The sequence below is a fragment of the Balaenoptera musculus genome, chromosome 3, assembly GCF_009873245.2.
Source record: "Balaenoptera musculus isolate JJ_BM4_2016_0621 chromosome 3, mBalMus1.pri.v3, whole genome shotgun sequence".
In the NCBI taxonomy this organism is placed as follows: Eukaryota; Metazoa; Chordata; class Mammalia; order Artiodactyla; family Balaenopteridae; genus Balaenoptera; species Balaenoptera musculus.
The window spans coordinates 154,369,550-154,390,464 of NC_045787.1; the positions used below are offsets into that span (position 1 = coordinate 154,369,550).

General features: G+C 38.3%; 1 protein-coding gene across 1 annotated transcript; it reads left to right on the forward strand.

The window, feature by feature from the left end:
* Window positions 1–14,800: 14,800 nt before the first annotated feature.
* On the forward strand, window positions 14,801–18,343 carry LOC118892574 (speedy protein E4-like). Its single transcript, XM_036847323.1, has 5 exons — window positions 14,801–14,933; window positions 15,578–15,636; window positions 16,234–16,319; window positions 17,949–18,117; window positions 18,261–18,343. Exons 1-5 carry the CDS (start codon window positions 14,801–14,803, stop codon window positions 18,318–18,320), a joined length of 507 nt encoding a protein of 168 aa, XP_036703218.1. The 3' UTR covers window positions 18,321–18,343.
* Window positions 18,344–20,915: the final 2,572 nt, after the last annotated feature.

Below are 20,915 nucleotides of genomic sequence, written 5' to 3' on the forward strand. Positions count from 1 at the left end.
CCCTGCATTGGCAGGTGGTTTCTTAACCACAGCACCCCCAGGGAAGTCCCCCATCCCACCTTTTAATGACTCCTGTTTTATATCATTGATGTTTCAGATCTCCTTTACTATACCATGCAATGCCTGGAATATACAATTGCTAAACCACCCTTGCCTCATGACCACATCCAATTTTTGGTTAGCTCTTGCTTCTCTTAATCTTACCCCAGACACACCATTAATCCAGAACTGTCCTTTGCTTCCCTGGACCATCCTCAGAATCCGTCAATGGGAACGTACAACTTACAAATGATGATTCCCTTCCCCCTTTTGTCTGGATGCCTTCCCTCACTGCATGGAATCACTAAATCTGACTTTGGCCCTGGTGGTCTTTCCTGATCGGGCTTTCACTGATTGCCCTTAGAATGCTGGTTTTGGTTTTTGTCTCTTCTTGTTCACTCCATACTGTATATGAAGCTATACCTGGGAAACATTTTATCAAGATGTCACTGAGGTCTTCTACTTTACTATAATATGAAAACTTGAAGTCCCTATGTAGTTTTCAGTTTTTAAATAAACTACTTGATATGTTTTGTTTGGGGGCTTTAAAATGGTTTTATACATATATATAACCAGTGAAAGTGTCAACATAATGAATATATCTATCATCTCCCAATTTCCCTTGCCTCCCTTTGTCATTTCTCTCCTGTGCCTTCTGCTGGTCTTCGGGAAGACACTGACCTGCTTTCTACCACTATAGATGAGAAAATACAATCTACTATGTAACACCAGGAAGCAGATAGTGGTTACCTACTGACTGATATGGAAATCAAGATCCAGACACAGACTGACCAGCAGTATAGAGAAACTGATAGCAACAACTTTTAATTTTTGTTTTTAATTTTTATTTTTTTCTACTTCTCCTTCTGTTTCCCTACATTGTTCATACCTTTCTAATAATCTAAAATCTCTCTAAGATTGGTTTCTGTAAAAAAAATAATGCAGGCCTAAATTTCAGTCCTTTCTAAAAATTTAGGAAGTTAAACTAAGTGTTGTGATATTTAAAAATTTCCTAACATTTGTTGAAAGTTGTGAAAATAATACATATCACAGTGTTAGAGGTTGTGGGAAAAAATCCATCAGGTTGAACAATAAGTGGAGAGAACACAGTTGTTGATGAAGGAAGCCAGGCTCCAACCAAGAAGCCAAGAAATCTGAATGGCTGAAAGAGAATCAGAAGATGGGAATTGAGAATACAACTTTTTATATAGTACATAAGTAGCAGCAAAGAGAGTGGAGATCTATTTGAGGAGCCCTAATTTTTATGTCAGATAAAAAGTGATGGGGGCATGTGAGTGATGTGCTAATGTTACTCTATTTGGATGGAAGGCAGCAGCTTGCCTGTTTTTTCTAGCATCCTGTAACTTGTGCGATTTTGCTGCATGGGGGTCATGTAGCAGTGAATGATCAAGGGTGGTGAGTTTGGTTGGATCATGCAACCAAAAATTATAGGAAGTAAATTTTTTTTTAAAAATTATTTATTTATGGCTGTGTTGGGTCTTCGTTTCTGTGCGAGGGCTTTCTCTAGTTGCGGCGAGCGGCGGCCACTCTTCATCGCGGTGCGCGGGCCTCTCACTATTGCGGCCCCTCTTGTTGAGGAGCACAGGCTCCAGACGTGCAGGCTCAGTAATTTGTGGCTCACGGGCCTAGTTGCTCCACAGCATGTGGGATTTTCCCAGACCAGGGCTCGAACCCGTGTCCCCTGCATTGGCAGGCAGACTCTCAACCACTGTGCCACCAGGGAAGCCCGGAAGTAAATTTTATTACTGCCTTGTTGGAGGAAACTTCAAATCCAACTTAGATAACTTAGTTTAGGATGTGAGAAGACTCCTGAATCAACAAAAAAGACAGGGAGTAGGAACTTCCAGTCTGGACAAGTCAGAGTAGGACACGTTTTCCTTGCTCCTCTTTACCAAGCACAACTACAAACCCTGGAAATAACACAAGAACTACTCAAGGCAGAACTCTGAAAGGCAGTGAAAAGGAAAAGTAGCAGGGTGCCTTAGCTCTCCCACTTAACTGAAAAACGAGACGCATCAGGTGTTTCCCACAATCTATGAACACAAGGCAGCCAAATAGGCTCATTCCTCCCCAGATTGACCAGAGACCCTCTGACAGAACAAGGTGGCTCCCAGGCCCAGCAAGATCCAAGGGGAATGTATCTAGTGCTCCTAGAACAACGAGGAGCCAGTGAAACCTCCTTCTTCTCAACCAGGACTGAGACTCCTGTCCCCAACAGAACTAGCTGAGACACTAGACGGTACCTGCAAGAGGGACCCTTACAACCAGCAGCAGTTCAAGGAAAATACACACACATGTCACAAGGTATTCTTCCTGCCTTCCAGAGGACACTGTCCAGGGTTTGTGGTTGCCTGTGGCCCCCATGCCACGTGTTCACAGACATTAACAAGGGGACTTCCAAGGCACCAGACCTCGGGAGACAGGGAAACACTTGGACCTAGGAAACTTCTCAACATGGGGAACCTTCTCCAGCACCTCATGCACCTGTGGGTCGGCCCTTCCTGCTGCTGCCACTGTGCTTCTCCTGTTCCTCTCCTCAGTGCTGGAGCGGCACTCTATCTTTTGGACCTAACAGAATGCCAAAAGTAAAATGCAAACAAGCCCAACCCTGCAGAAGAGAAAGTGGCAGGTCCGGACAGGAGTGGCCTATTTATAGTTGCTATATTCAAATGAGGACTCCTGAAAGCCTCGTTCTGATTGGACGAGAAGGAAGTATCCACTCTGATTGGATAGTCCTCCTACAGGGCATCAACCAATCATAAACCAAAAGGTTGAGGTGGCTCTACTAAGAGTGCTTTAAAAAGATGTTCCCTACAGCAGGTGCATCTTTATAGAGTTCATATTTATGGGTTTTTCTATTCTTTCTTTTAAAATTATGACCAAAGCCAATTCATAAAATACAAACATGCAGAAAAAATAGCAAAATATTGAAAGTTTTAACCTCATGAGATGCATTTTGTGTCTTCTTTCTTGTATTTCATTAATTTCCTTTCTCTCCTTCCCTCCCTCCCTTCCTTCCCCTACCTCCCCTGCCCCCTTGCCCTCTTTCTTTCATTAATACACTGTATCTAGCCTCAGGTTCTTCCTGACCTGAAGTTTAGACAAATCACAGGGTTGCTTGGAGGAACCAATCAGAGCAACCCGCCCGAAGATGTCCACCGGCTCAGCCAACAAGGGTTCCCCCTTTCCCCTGGACACTGCAATTGGTCCAAAGAACATGTGCGATTCCAAACTGAACAAAGAGGACTTGCACTAACTGTTTCAGAACCGTAGATTGAGAAGAAAAGTGATTGTGGATTGCTTGGGTGGTTTATGAAGAGTTAAGAATGTGTATCTAGAGCTACCAGTGGACGAGATCCCTGTCTCTCAAAGCAAATTAAGAAAATAATGGGGGTGAATAGAAACAAGAAAATTTGCCATACTGTAAACCGGGGGTTCAGGAGAAAGAGAAACTGAAAAAGGCATGTGGATCCCGGGTTTAAGCTCTCAGGTGCCTTCCATATCAACAGCTCTGTTTCCTTTTCCGTGTGCTAAATCAACACGTCTGAATCGGGCACCAGGAAGACGGCTAGACAGGTGGTTGACCTCAGGAAGGCAGACCACAGGTGCCAGGTCCCCAATTATAGGGAGTCTGTGTCTTCACGGGAGGATTCTTTATGTGAGAAAAAAATGGACGAAATTTGAAGAGACAATGAAAAGGAACTAATTAAATAAATTTCAGTATAGAGTGTGTTAAAAGACAAACTGAGGCATGTTAAATTTTTCAAGCATTTTTTTGAGAATACATCCATCCCAATTGGGCTGTGCGAAACTGGAAGTGGTTGGAGCACTCTACCAACGGAAACTAGGGGAGAAAGGTCTTTTTATGTAGAAGATTTGGAAGCAAAGTGTTGTGACTTTGTTAAATTAATATTTGTTAATTAGAGCCCCCAGGGTGTCAGCTGGCCAGCCAGGGTTCAAGAAAACACCACTAGGGAACTGAAATAGTGAAGTTTATTACTCACAGGTCCTGGTGGAAATATGTGGCTCACCTTGAGGATACATGCAGGGAGGTTAAGGCAGGGTGAAGGCAGGGAGAGCATGGCAGCACCTGGGGCCCATGCCTTTATTAGGGTCCACGGGTGGAATGCTTTGAGGTTCCAGGGCTAAGAGTGGTCAATTTCAAACCCAAAGTGTGGGGTTTTGGTAAGCATCTTGGGAACATTTTCATGAGAGTTAAATATTCCATGTATGTTTTGTTCCAATTTCTGCTCAGCCAAATGAAGAGTCATCTTGTTTCTATAAATTACTGTTTCCCTCCATTCTCCAAAGGTTGTGTCTTCTTCTTCTCATTAATCTGGGGGTTCTTTGTTACATGAAATGTGTACGTAAATCATCAAGTCCTAGAGTACAATTTTCTGCTTCTTGAGATTTTTCAAATCTGAGGTTTTCACTGCCTAAAGGACTCTCATTACATATGTGGCTTTCTCTCTCCCTCATTATAGCTTTGCTATGCCATGTCCAATGGGCAGAAAACTTTAATTAGATGCTGAAAGCTCTGTTCTTCTGTGAAACCTGAATATTGTTTTCATCTGGACTCTTTATCAGTTACCCTTAAAATTGAATGTCTTTTCTTCCTCCCTTGTGTTTGTTTTCACAATAAATGGGTTGCAAATATCTAGTTTATTTCACATTTTCCCTACCAAACCTAGTCTTTGGCCATTTATACATCATTAAATTTATTCATTCATTGTCACTTTTGATTCTCCAGGTAAATATTAGACCTAAAATGTTATATCATGTGAAATATCTGTTGATTGTAGAGCTCAAGAGTTTCAAGCATAAAACACTATCTAACTGGGTTTTATATGATGTTTTAAAATATTTGTACAGTATTTTATTACGTGTGATAATGATATTTTCATTAATTCTTCTCTTCATTCACAAGATACTAAAGGTACTAAAGTACTAAATTTCCTACAAACAAAAGCATCTTATATTTAATATGCCACCAGGATAATCAGAGTTGATAGTTGAAAATGAAAAGCAGAATAATGAGAATCGCTGAAGACTTGTAATGGATACTTTTGACAGGGTTAATTATGTAATTATCCTTATCATTGTTAAGATTTAAAATTTTCCATGATAACTTTAAATAAAGAATTTAAGAGATTTTGTAGTCTAGTGACATGAGCAAGAAACCAGAAAAGGAATCAATAGAAAATCTTTTTCCCCGCAGGCACACCAAGTCAACAATACACAAATCAATTTACTTTATGAAAAATCCAGAAAATAGTTAAGAGGCTTTTGCATCTTGGGTGAGTGTGAAACCAGTCACATCAATGCCAGTAAGGAAAAAGGAAACGCCCTCTCCTGACGAGCTCTACCCCCGTACTATAGACTGAATGTGTCTCTCCCACAAATTCATATGTTGAAGCCTAATTCCCAATGTGTTGGTATTTGACATGGTGGGTTTGGACGGTAATTAGATCATAAGGGTTGAGCCCTCATGAATAGGATAAAAGAGGCCCCAGAGAAACCCTTTACCCCTTCTACCATATGAAGACACTGCAAAAAGACGGCCATCCATGAACCAAGAAGTGAGTGCTCATCAGACACCAAGTCACCTGATGCCTTTATCTTGTACTTTTCAACCTTTAGAACCGTGAGAACTAAATTTCTGTTGCTTATAAGCCACCTAGTCCATGGTATTTTGTCACAGCAGCCGGAACAGTCTAAGATGTCCTGGTGTAGCACCACTTGACCCTGAGAAAACCCTCAGTTCCCAAATTCTCCCTGGGAGGGAAAGAGTGGGACTACTTGTACAAATTTCCAAAATTTCCCATGGCTGCCCAAGGAACTGGATTCTCTTTTACGTATCTCAGAGTGCTGATGGAACTCATCATACCATAGATGACTGGGGACTGCTAAGAAAAAAGACAGTGGTTTGGACTAGGAAGGATGAGAGTTTTCCAAAATCTCTGGTAAGGATGATTGTTGAGGGACTTCTCCTGTATGAGGGCATTTTGTGAAGACTGGAAGAGGCGACTGTTTTGTCTAATGCACATATCCTGAGTTAAGGACACACTGAGGACACACATTGCAGGACACACTGAGTTAAGGAAAATGAAGAGGCAAGAAAACATGTTCTAAACAAAGGAATAAGATAAATCTCCAGGAACCAATTCTAATGGAGCAAACATATATGATTTACATGACAGAGAAAGCAAAGTAATTTCCGTAAAGATGTTCCATGATGTCAGGAAAACAATGCATGAACAACATGAGAATTTCAATAAGGAGATAGCAAATATATACTATTAATGTACCAAACAGAAACCATGAAGCTGAAGAATACAATAACTGAACTGAAAAATAGAATAGAGGGGTAAAGGGGTTCAAGAGTAGACTAAATCAAGCAGATAAAATGATCAGGGAACTGGAAGAGAGGTTGATGGAATTGTCTTGTCAGAGGAGCAAAAAGAATGAAAAAGTGTGAAAAAAGCTTAAGTGACTTAGATTCCAAAAAACCAGACATTATGAGGGTCCCAGAAAAAAACAAAAAGAGAAAAGGGCAGCAAGCTTACTTAAAGAAGTCATGGCCAAAAATTGGCAAAGGGAATAGACATCCAGATCCAGGATTCCCAACAGGTTCTAATAAGATAAACCCAAGGAAATCTACAAAGATGCATTATAATCAAATCTTCAGAATTTCAAGACAGACAATTTGGGAAGCACAAGAGAAAAAGGATATGTCACATACAAGGGAATCCCCATAAGAATATCGGTGGATTTCTTAGCAGAAACATTGCAGGCCAGAAAGAAGTGGGATGAAATATTCAAAATACTGAAAGAAAAAAAAATGGCTAACCAGAAATACTACACCCAGAAAAAATTGAATTTTTTGATTTGATGATGTTTTTAGTGGTATGCTTGGATTGCTTTCTCTTTCACTTTTGTGTTGCTACTAATGTTTTTGCTTTGGGATTACCATGAAACTTACATGTAGCAACATATATTTACAGTTTTTTTATATTAACATTATTTCCCATAACATATTCCCTTCATTTTTTTCCTATGGATTCAAGTTATAATCTAGAGCAATTTTCTGAGCCCCGAAAAGCTTTGTTCCCATCCACCTCTTTTTGCATTTGTTGGGAAATACATTGCATTTCTATACTTATAGGGTCAACAATGCAATTACATACACATTTTATACAGTGGATTTAAAAATTAATTAAAATAAGAAAGGACAAAAATATGCATTCATATTGTCTTTTATAATTACAAAATTACCTTTACTGGTACTTTGTCTTTTTTTGTGCATTCTATTCTGGGGTCACTTGCTTTCAGACTGAAGAACTTTCTTTAGTATGTAAGATAGCTAACAACAAATTGGCTCAGTTTTTGTTTATCTGGAACGTCTTTGCCTTTATTTTTCATAGCTTTCAGGGTACAGGATACTTGGTTGAAAGTTTTTTCCTTAGTATTACACAAAAGTTTAAGAAGAAGAAGCTAAAAAGCTTCAAAGATGGCAACAATTCCAGACCTTAAACATCCATGTGAGTTGAACAAAAAAGTCATAGTGATGGTGGCTAACGACAGATGGACCTAGGTTGTTGATGGCAGGAATAAGTGTAATTTTAGACTGTAGAAGCCTGTGGGGTAGGCGTTCCTGACTGAAGCCAAATGACGAACTTGTTTATTAGAGAAGCAAAAATGATTTGTGAGAAATAGACCAGGTTGAATTCAAACAGGCTGAGAACTGGCGCCCTGTGCTAGTATTCATAATTTCAGAGGAATGAAAGTCACCAAATTAGTATAAAATGAAGCTTGATTAAGAAAGAGGGCCAAAAATGTAGCAAGGTTAGTTACAACAAGGATGGTGCTACAGAAAAGTATTACCTGTTGCTAAAGGGTGGTGCCCTAATATTGAGCATGTGAAATAAAACAGCCCTGTGAGTACAAGCAGCAGAGTAGACTGAGACAGAACACACCACCAGAAGAACCTGACACTTCACAGCAAAGCAAGATATCTGAGGACAGACATTTTACATCCCAAACTTCAGTGCTTTTAGAATGGCAGTGTCCTTTCCATCCTCTCTGAATGTACCTGGAAAAGTACATGGGGGAGTGAAAAGCATCCTGCCTTCTTCTCCCCTTCCCAGGTGCTCTTGCTGAGGGCTGTGTTCTCTGGAGTACAAATTCTTCACCTTGTAGGTCAGGCTGAGAGGACATTTTCCTAATTCTCACAAAGGAGCTTCTAGTTTAGTTATGACCTAAAATAGAGACCAATGGAGAATACTGGTGAAGACCAGCAGAAATCACTTGAACCCGTAGAGGTATGTTGGGGGCTCTGACGTAAGTGTTCTACTTGTTTTGAATTTAGAGCTACTGTTAGGCTTCTTTTGTGTTGACAACAACTGAGACACTACAATTCATTAGGGCAAGGTGACCTAGGAAAATGAGCTCACACAGGGAAACATTTGGAACCTAGCTGCTTCTTTTCTGTGGTTTTCCAGCAATGAGGTACGTTCAGTTTTCCCTTTGGTGGCTTCCATGTCTAACAATCCCAAGATCAGGGCTTTCCAGCTTCTACAGGTGACATGACAGTTATGAGCCTGTGGGGAGATGAACTGAAGACTTCCTTTCCTTATAATCAGACCTTGGGTGCCTCTTCTCACACATGGACTCACTCCAAAGACTCTGCTTGGTGTCTTTTTCTCAGGTTTATTTACTGAGAGAACTCAAGACTCAGGTGAGTGGTGGGATGAGACAGGATTTACCAAATGAAGTGTCAGAAGAATTCTCTTCTCGTAATTTCAGTCTCATATCTTAGTTAATCATAAATAAATATAACGGATTTTTTCCAGATGAAAAGATCAATTTCATGAATCTTATCAGGCATTAAATTTATAGATTTTTGGAACTAGCTTTACAACTTTGTGACATTGTGTTTTAATTGGAACTGCCTTTGATTTTTCAAAATATTTCTAATTTTTCTTAATTTTACTTACTGTATGTACTTAGGTGGATTTTTACCTTTGAAATATAAGTTATCTAGACAAATTCAGAATGATTTAGTCACATGTCTTTGTTCTTTTAAGTTTATAGATACTTTAGTCTACTTATAATATTTACAACTTTTAAAAATCATGATGTCATAAAACGAGATGTTACTGTCTGAAAAAAAAAAACAAACCACTGCCTGATAGGACTTTTAGGGTTTACCAAATTTGTCTTGATTTGTGATCAAGACCTTCCAGTGTTTTCCTGTCTCTTTTGCAGTGATACTCTCCCTTTCTATGATTTTCCCTAAGAGAGCTGAGAATTAATATCTTAAAATTATAAATATCTTTGTGCTTCCAAGTGCACCTGACACTAAGCTCAATTGCCATGCAATAGCAGTTGCATTTTACTTATTCAGTGGCATCTGATATTTATCTTATGAATTTTTTGGAATTTGACTCTTCATAAAGGTCTTATGTACTAATCATGGTGAGAAAGGGATTTTCCATTAATGACATTGGCAGCTTTGTTTTTCATGTTACTAATTATTGCCACTGAACCAAACTGAACCTCCCTCCTCTTGTCACCTGAAATTCTCATGATCACTTTAACCTGTCGATGTCCAGTCATAGATCTTTTAAAAACATTCATAGATTATGGGAAGTCTGATGAGGAAAATGACACTTTCACTAACATAATACTAGTAAAACAATAGCAGAATGTTATTTTATCATATAGAATACATACTTAAATACACCAGAGTAAGTATGAGGATCTTATATAAATATATATATCATTTATTAAATAAAATACTCTAACAATTTCACATTATTATAAAAATAAGGAAAATATTTTATTAAACTTCACTTTCTTCAAAAGAACACATTCATCTTGTGCAAGGTAGCACTTGGGTTCTTGTGAAAGTCTTCTTCATTTCACTACCCTCCTTCTCTTTAATCCAAATGTCTGATCTAGGCTCAGATTTATGGTCAAGCTTTTGTTCCTTGTCCATTCAATACCATTCTTTCCCCCAGCAATATCTATGATTATGTGTATAATTTGGGGCTCATAATATTGAGATTAGCCTAAGGTTAAAGCCAATATAATGAGAATGGACTTGATCTGGGTTATCTGTTTACTGAGAGTGGTCATGTGCTTCACCCTTAGCCCTAGCAACACTGGTTGCCACTTCTCATAGTGAGTGCTCAGATGTGCATTCAGATTTTTAAGTTTTTAATGTATCAGATAGGACCCAATATGCTCCTTTGCACTTTGATGAATCTCTGAGTTCTATGGATATTTCTGCTATTTCCTTTCTCTCAAGTCAGCACCATATTATTGCATGTTCCATGGTTCTTCCATGTTGGAATTTCCAGATTCATCATATAAATACACAAAACAGAAAGTGAAATTTAAAATTCAGATAGGGAGTTCCCTTGTGGTCTAGTGGTTAGGATTCAGTGCTTTCACTGCTGTGCCCTGGGTTCAATCCCTGGTCAGGGAACTGAGATCCCACAAGCTGCATGGTGTGGCAAAAACAAAAAACAAAAAACAAAAAAACCCAGATGCATATCAAATGACATTCTTTTTCAATGCAGAAGTATGTTACTGGCAACTAATCAGTTAATTTTTCAGTTCTTACAGTTGAGATGAATTTTCAAAATATCTAGTAAGATTAATTATACTTTAGTAGTCAACCCAAATCCATGAGAACCATGTAACTTTCCTATCCAGGCTGAACACCACTTTCTTCAAGAGCCTCACTGGAGAAAGATGCCATTTAATGATCAACTCATTTTTAGGACATGATAGTCATTTGTTGAGTGAGAGATATAAATTAGAGGAGGTGAGCTGGATATCTAATGGGATGAGAAAAGAAAGTATTAAAATTATTGTGTATATTATCTAATTATTTTAATTTTCTTTTTTAGTATAAGGTTCTGATACATGTGGTATATTAATAAAATATTCATATATGTATCTAAATAATTATACATTAATATAATGCTAGTCCATGCTTAAATATTCTTTTACTATTAGTGAACTGTGATCCTTAAAAGGTGGGGACTATTGGGCTTCCCTGGTGGCGCAGTGATTGAGAGTCTGCCTGCCAATGCAGGGGACACGGGTTCGAGCCCTGGTCTGGGAAGATCCCACGTGCCGCGGAGCAACTGGTCCCGTGAGCCACAATTACTGAGCCTGCGCGTCTGGAGCCTGTGCTCCGCAACAAGAGAGGCCGCGATAGTGAGAGGCCTGTGCACTGCGATGAAGAGTGGCCCCCACTTGCCGCAACTAGAGAAAGCCCTCGCACAGAAATGAAGACCCAACACAGCCATAAATAAATAAATAAATAAATACATAAATACATAAATAAATAAACAAATATAAATTAAAAAAAAAAAAAGGCCAACTCTTAAAAAAAAAAAGTAGTAGTGAGGCTCTCTCCTTGGCAGCCCCAATTTAAAACAAAAACAAACAAAAAAAAACCTTGTTTAACCAACTAGTCTAATATTCAACGGCATCTTTTCTTCCCATATGTGATTTTTGAAACAAAAATTGTGTATATTTAAGGCGTACAACATTATGATTTTATATACATATGCATATTGAAATGATTACCACAAAAAGCTAATTAACATTATCTATCTCCTCACACGGTTACCATTGTGTGTGTATATGTGCATGTGTGTGTGTGTGCGTGTGTGTGATGAGAGCACCTCAAATCTACTCTCTTAGAAAATTTCCAGCATTCAATACAGTATTATTAATTATAGTTATCATGCTGTACATTAGATCTCTAGACTTATTCATCCTATATAACTGCAAATTTGTAGACTTTGACCAACATCACCTCATTTCTCCCACCTCCCTGCCCCTGGTAACCACTGTTCTACTCTCTGCTTCCACATATTCAACTTTTTAGATTCCATATATAAGTGAGATCGTGTAGTATTTTTTGTTCTGTGTCTGGCTGATTTCATATTATAGATATAGATATAGATATAGATAGATATTATTCAGCCTTAAAAAGGAAGGTCCTTCCATTTGTGACAACATTGATAAATCTGGAGGGCATTATGCTAAGTGAAATAAGCTAGACAGAGAAAGAAAAATACTGTATGATCGCACTTATATGTGGAATATAAAAACATTGTATATATATGAATATATATATAAACATATACAAACCTTCCTGACTACCAGACCTCTACATAACAGTGGACATTCTTTCACGGAGATCAGGGAATTTCCCACCAGTGCAAGTATCCTGGTAGATGCAAACCCAATTTGCAGTGTGGTAAAAGAAGTCAGAATTGTTTAGATCGTGCCTGAAACCTCATCCAATAAAGTTACTTTTTATATTAGAAGTATACACTTAGTATCATTTACTCATGTATATTTGGAGTTAGTTAGGAATATCTAATTCTTAAAAATGCAAAGTAAAATTTTGGTATTCCCAGAATTAACAGATGTACTTCTTGTTAAAATTCAAACAGTAGATAAAAAACATGGTCTTAACTACCTTTTTAATAAGTGTAAGGTATTTAGGGTTGTTAAAAAGAGGCACGTTAGGAGGCTTGGTAGAAGCCTTACTGGATACTGTGATATACAGGTAATCTGAGGTGGCTGTATTCCTTTTCTCACTTGTACACCCATGGCACTCTACCCCACCTTTAGAGAAAACATATTTTCCCTTAAATTAGAGATTTTTGTACAGGTGACATATCTTAATTATACATAAACAGTACTGAAAATTTTAGTTCAAAGATATATGTATCCAAAATTTGATATGGAGGCTAAACTTGGAATTGAGGGATAGGCTTTAAAGAAAGCACAGACTCCCTGAAATTTTATACACCATTTGAAATGTGTGTGAGCACATACATAGATTTTTATGTCTTTATATTTGATTCAGAAAAGGGGCTTTTGTTTAATCCTTAAGTGTGGCTTAGTTTGTAAGTGCCTGGTAATGGTAGTTGTGCATAGTTCTTACCAGGACAGGGTCCTGCACATAGTACATATCAGTAAGTGGTGGTCAGAAGAGGTTTGCAAAATTGGGTTTGCTCTGATTTTTTTTTTTCACACAATAAATCAATGTGCCTGGGGTCTCAGTATTTCTGAACTGGCTCTTCAAGTTATTATCATTTCTCCTTACCCTAAATTTACTTACTATTTCCTTCCCCATTCCTCCATCAAAGTACTAAAATGGAAATGGAAAGAAGAGGATATATGTCCATCATATTCAGATTTTAAATGGAAAATGTGGCTTCTGGTGAGACAAAGGTTAAAAATGGATTCTCTGATGGAGACAGTGATGGAAGTTTAGAAAAGGTTGAGTCAATAACCTGAGATATTAAGACTAACTTCCAAGGAAGAAAACCCACATCTCTGATAGTTACATGTGTTTTCCTTCAAACTGACATGGTTGCAAGGTTGGAATGAGTGATGACATCAGAGACTTCCAATAATCCTGATTGGACTATTCAAACTCAGTGGGTTCCAGGCAATGGATGTGGGCAACAGCTTCTTTTCAGAGCTCCTCATTACTTATTATCTTTCCCAGACTGGAAGAGACATAACAGCCTTCAGCACAGCCATTATACAGAATCAGTTTGGAGCAATCAGAGATCAAGTGTGAACAGGGCTGGGCTCTGCAGGGGAACAAACATTCTGGGGGAAATCATGGCTGAATATCTTCTTTTAGCCCAGTTTGTGAATAAGAGCTCCCAGCCAAGCTCCTCAGGATGTGCCTTGGAAGGGACGGTGAAGGAAGAAAGCCCAGGATCTTCAGGTGAGGAGACTGCAATGTGTAGATGTTTAGGTGGGGTTCCTAGTTTTTTAAAAAAACCGTTAGGGAGTTAGGAAAGAGTGTCTGAGTCAGTGTGTGAAAAAGAGGAGGGTGTCAGCATTCAGGACATTGGGAGAAAAAGGTATAAGAGCTGGAAAGGATAAAAAACTCAATGGAAAGATAGTCTGTGCAACAAGGAGGGAGGGTTCAGTACCTGAGATCCACAAGAGAGGGAAAGGAGATGAGGGGAGTCGTGTAGGAGTGTCCTTTTCTTTCCCCGGTGGTGAAAATGAATTATAGGACTTCCCTGGTGTCGCAGTGGTTAAGAATCCACCTGCCAATGCAGGGGACACGGGTTCGAGCCCTGGTCCGGGAAGATCCCACATGCCGCAGCGCAACTAAGCCCGTGCACCACAACTACTGAGCCTCTGCTCTAGAGCCCGCAAGCCACAACTGCTGAGCCCACGTGCCACAACTACTGAAGCCCACATGCCTAGAGCCAGTGCTCCACAACAAGAGAAGCCACCGCAATGAGAAGCCCGCTCACTACAACGAAGAGTAGCCCACGTTCGCCGCAACTAGAGAAAGCCCGCACACAGCAGTGAAGACCCAATGCAGCCAAAAATAAATTAAAAAGTAAATAAATAGAAAAATATTTTTAAAAAGAAAATTAATTATAATTAGGAAGATTTTTGAGGATATGGAGATGTAATAATACCAAGATAGTGGAAGCGGGTATATATAAACAAAGGAGAAAGAAAGAGAAGGGCAAGGCCTAGAGTCTATAAGGACAGAGCGGTTCGTTGTAGGGAGGTTTGGAGAGGGCCTAGGTGTGGGATCAACAGCTGAATCTCAAAGAAAATGATTTATTTTCTAATCTTATTCCATTATATAATCCTCTGGATAGATTCCAGCCCCTTGTCTGAGACCTGCAGCCAGAAGAAGGATGTGACAGTAGCTGTCATGAAGGAAGTAGCCTTAGAGTCTAAGGACAGCTGGGTCACAGGGAATGTGAGTGGTCTCACAATGCAGGTGAAGAGACAGTGGGAGTCGGCCGTGGAACCTGAGCACCATGAGGTCTTCAACAGGCTGCTCGGTAGGAAGAGGCCCCAGACATCATCCTACAATTTTATTCTTTCTAAAATGAAGAAATTTCCAATAACTATACTTTATCAGTAAGAAATAAGATTTTGTTTTAGGTGGTGAGCTCTCCATTACTGGGAATGTGTAAGTGGTGACAATCTATTATTGATCATTTGTTAAGGACATTTTGAAAATGACACAGCATGAGAACAGATTGGTGAAATCTCTCCATTTGAGATGAGAACACTTGGGGTTAAGTGTAGCTTCTACTATGTATTTTTCCTTTCTTAAATTTCTGAATCTAAATATTTTTATCTGTACAATGAAGGTCATAACACCCAGTCCAGTGATGTGAATATTACATGAGGAAAGGAATGTGAATTTACATTTTTAATCGCTGAAATGACACATTCATGTCTAATGAGTGGCTACAGGTGTTTATTTTAAAGTCTTAGTAATGCAGATATTCTGCAGAAACACAACTCCACATATATTCACTCCTCCTGGGAGCCCCACAATGACAGTCATACTTGATTGCACAGTGAATGTTCTTACTCCTTTTCCCCTCATGCTAACCCTTGGCCACAACCGTCGTACTTCTCTGGGGAGATTTGGTGAGGGCTCCAATGTCAAACTAATATACCCTCTTTTTTGCAGAGGATACTGTTGTTCAAAGATTCCTGGCTTGGGATAAAAAGCTGAGGGTGTCTGACAAGGTAATATTATCCATCAAAGTCTACTAATGCCCAAATCTGTGGGATTGTACTTTTAAAAAACATCTATACCTTTCCTTTTCTCAATCTTTGCTGATCTCTTCTCTGGTGTCTAGAAAACGCCTGGCTCCTTCAGTACCTGGCAACGCCCCCCCCCCAACCATTTCTTGTTATTTCCTTTCCATGTGGCACATAGACCCCTGCCCTTGCAGTGTCCTCTGGGGCCTTGAGTACTAGGCCATGGATACTGCCACCTACATTCCTAGGATCACCGCTCCACGCAGACCATTGAGACACCTTTCTGCTCCAGATAACCAAAGCTCCTCCCAATCTCTGCCATCCTAAGCTCCCTCCCGCAAACAGTCAGATCTTGTCATCTTCACAGCATTGTGCCTTTCCCTTTCTATGTTTTCTGTAATTTGTGACTGACTCTTTGGCAACATTTCTGCTGACCCTTCCCCATTAAGCACCTTCAACCCACAGTTGATACTCTCTCCTCTATGTGCTGCAACTCCGCTCTTTTGTCTCTAGTTCCCTATTCCAGTGTTCTTCCACTTCCACATTTGAGCCCCCCTTTATTGTTTTTTATCTCCCTATTAGTATCTTCTGTCCATGGTAATTGCTTATTTTAGCCGGGCTGGCCTCTTCTCCTGGCAGTACCAGCGGATTCATTTCTTCCTAGCTCTGTGAGTATTTTTCTTTATCCCATTACCCAACCTTCAATTCCTTAGGTGTGTGGGAGTGGCAGAAGAGGGTCTCTCACTTTTCCTCTTTATTTTAGAACTATTTGTAGTGTTTTCCCTGTGGAAGAAAACAATAAGGAATATTTGAGTTTGGGGATTAAGATATAGTTTTTTTTCACTTTTTATTGTTCACCATAAACAAAACTTAATACCAGTTTAAAAATGAAATAAGATGAAATTAACAAAATATAAAACTCTTCCAAGTGGAGAAAAAAATAATTGTTACCACCATGCCCTATGTGAATAGTGTTGAAATCATAGTCATTTCTGATTCTCATGTCAGCTTCAAATCTATTCCTCTTCTTCTTCCCATGTCAGCTTCAAATCTATTCCTCTTCTTCTTCTTCTTCTTCAAGTATGCCACTTGCCAGATCCTCTTTATATCATGCCAACCTACTGCAGGTCTCTCAGCTCATATTCCTTACTGTAGACATCTCCACATTAAAGCCTAAAACACAGATCAAAGTCATAGCCCTCCTAAAAATTTGCATTGGCTCCCAATTTCCTTCTTAATCAAGTCCAGAATTCTCAGTTTAATTCAACACTGAGAATTTTGTTCTCAATGAACAAAATTTTTACAATCTCAGTGAACACAGTTTGACATCCAGACATCTCATTTATTTGTTTTAAAGAAGTTATTTACTCCTCCTTGCAAATGTCCTCTAGTTTCTTCCCTCTAGTTTATATTACATGTGCTGTCTGATTATTCAGGCATATCTAATTGAATAAAATATTTTTTTATCCTTAAAGCCAGTTTAAACTTCAGCTCTTTCATAATGCTGTCTCTGAACTTAACAGTCAGATAAGACTTGACCTTCTGCATCTCAGTGGCATTTATTTGAATGCTATTATCATATACTAATCTGAGTGTTAGTTATTTATCACCCCCACTCTTTTTATACTACCCCATTAGACTAGATACTGCTTAAAGACAGGGTCTTATAAAATCACCAGATCCTGTAAAGCGATAGACACACTACTTTTTATTTTTCAATTGCTTGAATAAGATAGACTGAGTCTATAAATTTTCATTCATTGATTCATTCAATTGACAAAAGTTTATTAAGTAACTCCAGTGTGCCAAGGACTATGAGGGAACAGGAAGAGGTATGAAGGAGGGAATTAAGAAATGCTCATTGATTAACGTACCCATGTAAGCAAGGTGCTACGTTCGGTATTTGGTGGGAGAGGGATGACACACAAATAAAGTAGTCAGTTCCTTGAGAATCTTACAACATCATGTGGAGAAAGTTATTTGCAAATACAAATAGGAGTGAAAGAGGGAGAAAATTTTGAAGGAAAATTGAGATGTAAATTGTATTGCTTAATGTTAGCTGAATATAGTTTCCAGGTTCCCAGTGTGATCTTTGTCATCCAGGTATGAAAACGGTGAATCTGTTGGTTTCTTTCAACAGTAATCTTCCCAGCTGATGGTGTGCACTCTGACAATTAATAAGCTGATAATGGTCATGTGCTGAAGATGGTCAGCCTCTAGCATTGTCTAGTAAGATGACCTTAAACAGAGGTTCTTCTCGTTCTGTTTCTGATAAGAAACCTGCTTTCTTTCCCCAGTTACTTGGCCAATGACATGGAGGAGGACAACCAGGCCCCTAAGCAAGCTATATTTTCCTTCCTCTATGGGAAGAGCCGTGTCCAGCTTCCCATGTTCCACAAGCTACGATTCCAGTTAATTCGCTCTATGCGCTGGAAGACTTGGGTTTCTCGAGATGAGTGTGAGGAGGTAGGGTTGTAAGGCTTTGTAGAGTGGATGGACTGGATGGGGAGAGAGAGGAGCATAGGAGATTGAGGACTGGAAGGAAGGCACTGGTGGTCTGTGTTCTTCCAGAGGGTTCTCATCCTAGCCATTGGATGTTTTCTTTTCAGATCCAGACTTATGATCCGGAACACTGGGCATGGCGGCGAGATCGCACTCTCATTCCCTAGAACTCCCAAAGACCACAGAGGCCTGAGGTCAAGCTACAGTAGTCCTTCAATCTGAACCTGTGAACATCACAAGAAAAATATCAGATTAAGATATAAGCAATCCTCTTAGAAGAGGAGGTGGAGAAAATTAGTAGTGAAGGAACTTATTATATTGTAGTTGATCAGGTTATACAGAGGACTATTTTTCTTTGTAAGGAAAATATTTTATATCATACATTGTCAACAATATTTTGTTATAACCCCAGCATGTTATAATCCCAAAGTGAGATAATACTGACTCAAAAGAGCACTAAGGGAATAACAAATAGAGTAGCAAGAAGAAGAAAATGAACACATGATAATAAAAATTGGGTTATAGGTATAAGAAATGGCCAGGAATTATGACACTTTAACTAAAGCAAATAAATAATAAACTGCCAAAGAAGGGGTTTTATATTGCAGTTTAAAATACTAACTTCTAATAAACTTATATAAAAATACTATTAAAGTTATAGGGTTATGGATGATAGATATACACCAGATATTTCACTTTTGGGGGGAAAATATTGGTCTTTTTTTGAAACCAAATTAAACTATTACTAAAAACTTTTGTGATGGATGCTATTCAAGTTAAATAAATAATTTTTATGATTTTAAATGATTTTTGTATTTTTGTCTATTAAATTTACATAACTAGGCTTTAGATCCCTAAAGTTTTTGTAAACATGCATGATTTATTTGATGGTTTATCTTCAATATTGAATTGTTTGAATTTAATTGCACTTTTAAACTTTATTTGATATATTTGTAGCTTAATTTAAATTATTGTACATGACAGAGTTTTACAACAATTGGAAAACAAATGTTTTAAAACATAGGACTTTATAAGAATACATTGTTTGTCAATATGATAAAGATGAAAAGTCTTACCACCTTCAATATTTGTGTGATAGCATGTGCCTCAGTTACTTGCTTGCTATTAAATTATGTTGGTGTCTAAATAGTTTGTAGTTATATGACCAATTTTTGTTTCAAAACAATAAACAAAATAATATGATGTTGGGAGATGAGACAGATCCTTAGCTTGATACAGGAGAAAATTAGGGGAATAGATTGAAGGAGAAGAAGAAAAAGAGTAAAAAAGAAAGAAAGAAACTCTGCTCTGGCAGAGTTTCTCAACCTCATCATTTTGATATTTGAGATGGATGATTCTTTGTTTGTAGGGGGCCAGCCTGTGCATTATAGGATGTTTAGCAGTGTTCTCTATCTCTATCTTACTACTGACAGTGTTTCTGTCAGTAATAAGCACCACTCCCCTGGTTGTGACAACTAAAAATATATCCAGACATTGCCAAATGACCCTTGGGGGAAAAATTGCTCTTAGTTGAGAAGCAGTGATACCTGGGTGGGAGTTTGTCATATTTTAATTAAAAAATTTTAAATGTTAAAAGAAGTATTTAGGTTGATGGCTATAGCTTCACCACACCTCAGTCAAATGAAGAAAAACTGTCTCAATAGAAGATGTTTCTGCAAACAGCAGAGAAATGGAAATACATGGGAAAAGGTAGAGGTTGTTGTCTTTTAAAGCTTTTTATTTTAGAATAGTTTTAGATTTACAGAAAATTTCCAAAGTTAATATAGACAATTTCTATATATTCTTTACCCGGTTTTCCATGGTGTTCGCATCTGATTTTTCTTTGGTATACTTGTCACAGCTAAGAAACCAACAATAGTATATTATCAGCAACTAAACTCCAGACTTTACTCAGACTTAACTAGTTTCTTCCCTCCCTTCCTATAATGTCACTTTTCTGTTTGAGGATCCTATCCAGGAAACCTCTTTACACCTACTGTTAATGTCACCTTAGTCTCCATTGGTCTGTGACAGTTTTTTTGCACCTTCCTTGACAGTTTTTTTGCACCTTCCTTGACAGTTTTAAGGAGTAATGATCACATATTTTTAAGCAGATTGAGGCAACTGCAAAACATAAAATTTTTGTACTGAGATATAACTGACATATAACATTACATTAAGATGTATAACATAATGATTCAGTGTTTGTATATGTTGCAAAATGACCACCACAAAAAGTCTAGTTAACATCCATCACCATATATATTTACAGAATTTTTTTTTTTCTTTTGATGAGAATTTTTAAGATTTACTCTCTTAGCAATGTTCAAATATGCAATATAGTATTATTAACTATAGTAGCCATACTGTGCATTACATCGCAATTCTTATTCATTTATTACTGAAATTACCTTTTGACTCTCTTCAACCATTTCGCCCACCTCCCACCCCCCACCTCTAGCAAGCATCAATCTTTCCTGTATCTATGAGCTTGAATTTTTTAATAATCCATATGTAAGTGATATGGTAAATGATATCTCTGCATAACTTATTTCACTTAGCATAATGCGATCAAGTTCCATCCATGTTGTGGGCAAATGGCAAGATTTCATTCATTCATCTCTGAACAATATTCCATTGTATATATGTACCACATTTTCTTTACCCATTTATCAATTGATGAGCACTTGGGTTGTTTCCATATCTTGGCTATTAAAAATAATGTTGCAATAAACATGGAGGTGCGTATATCTTTTCAAATT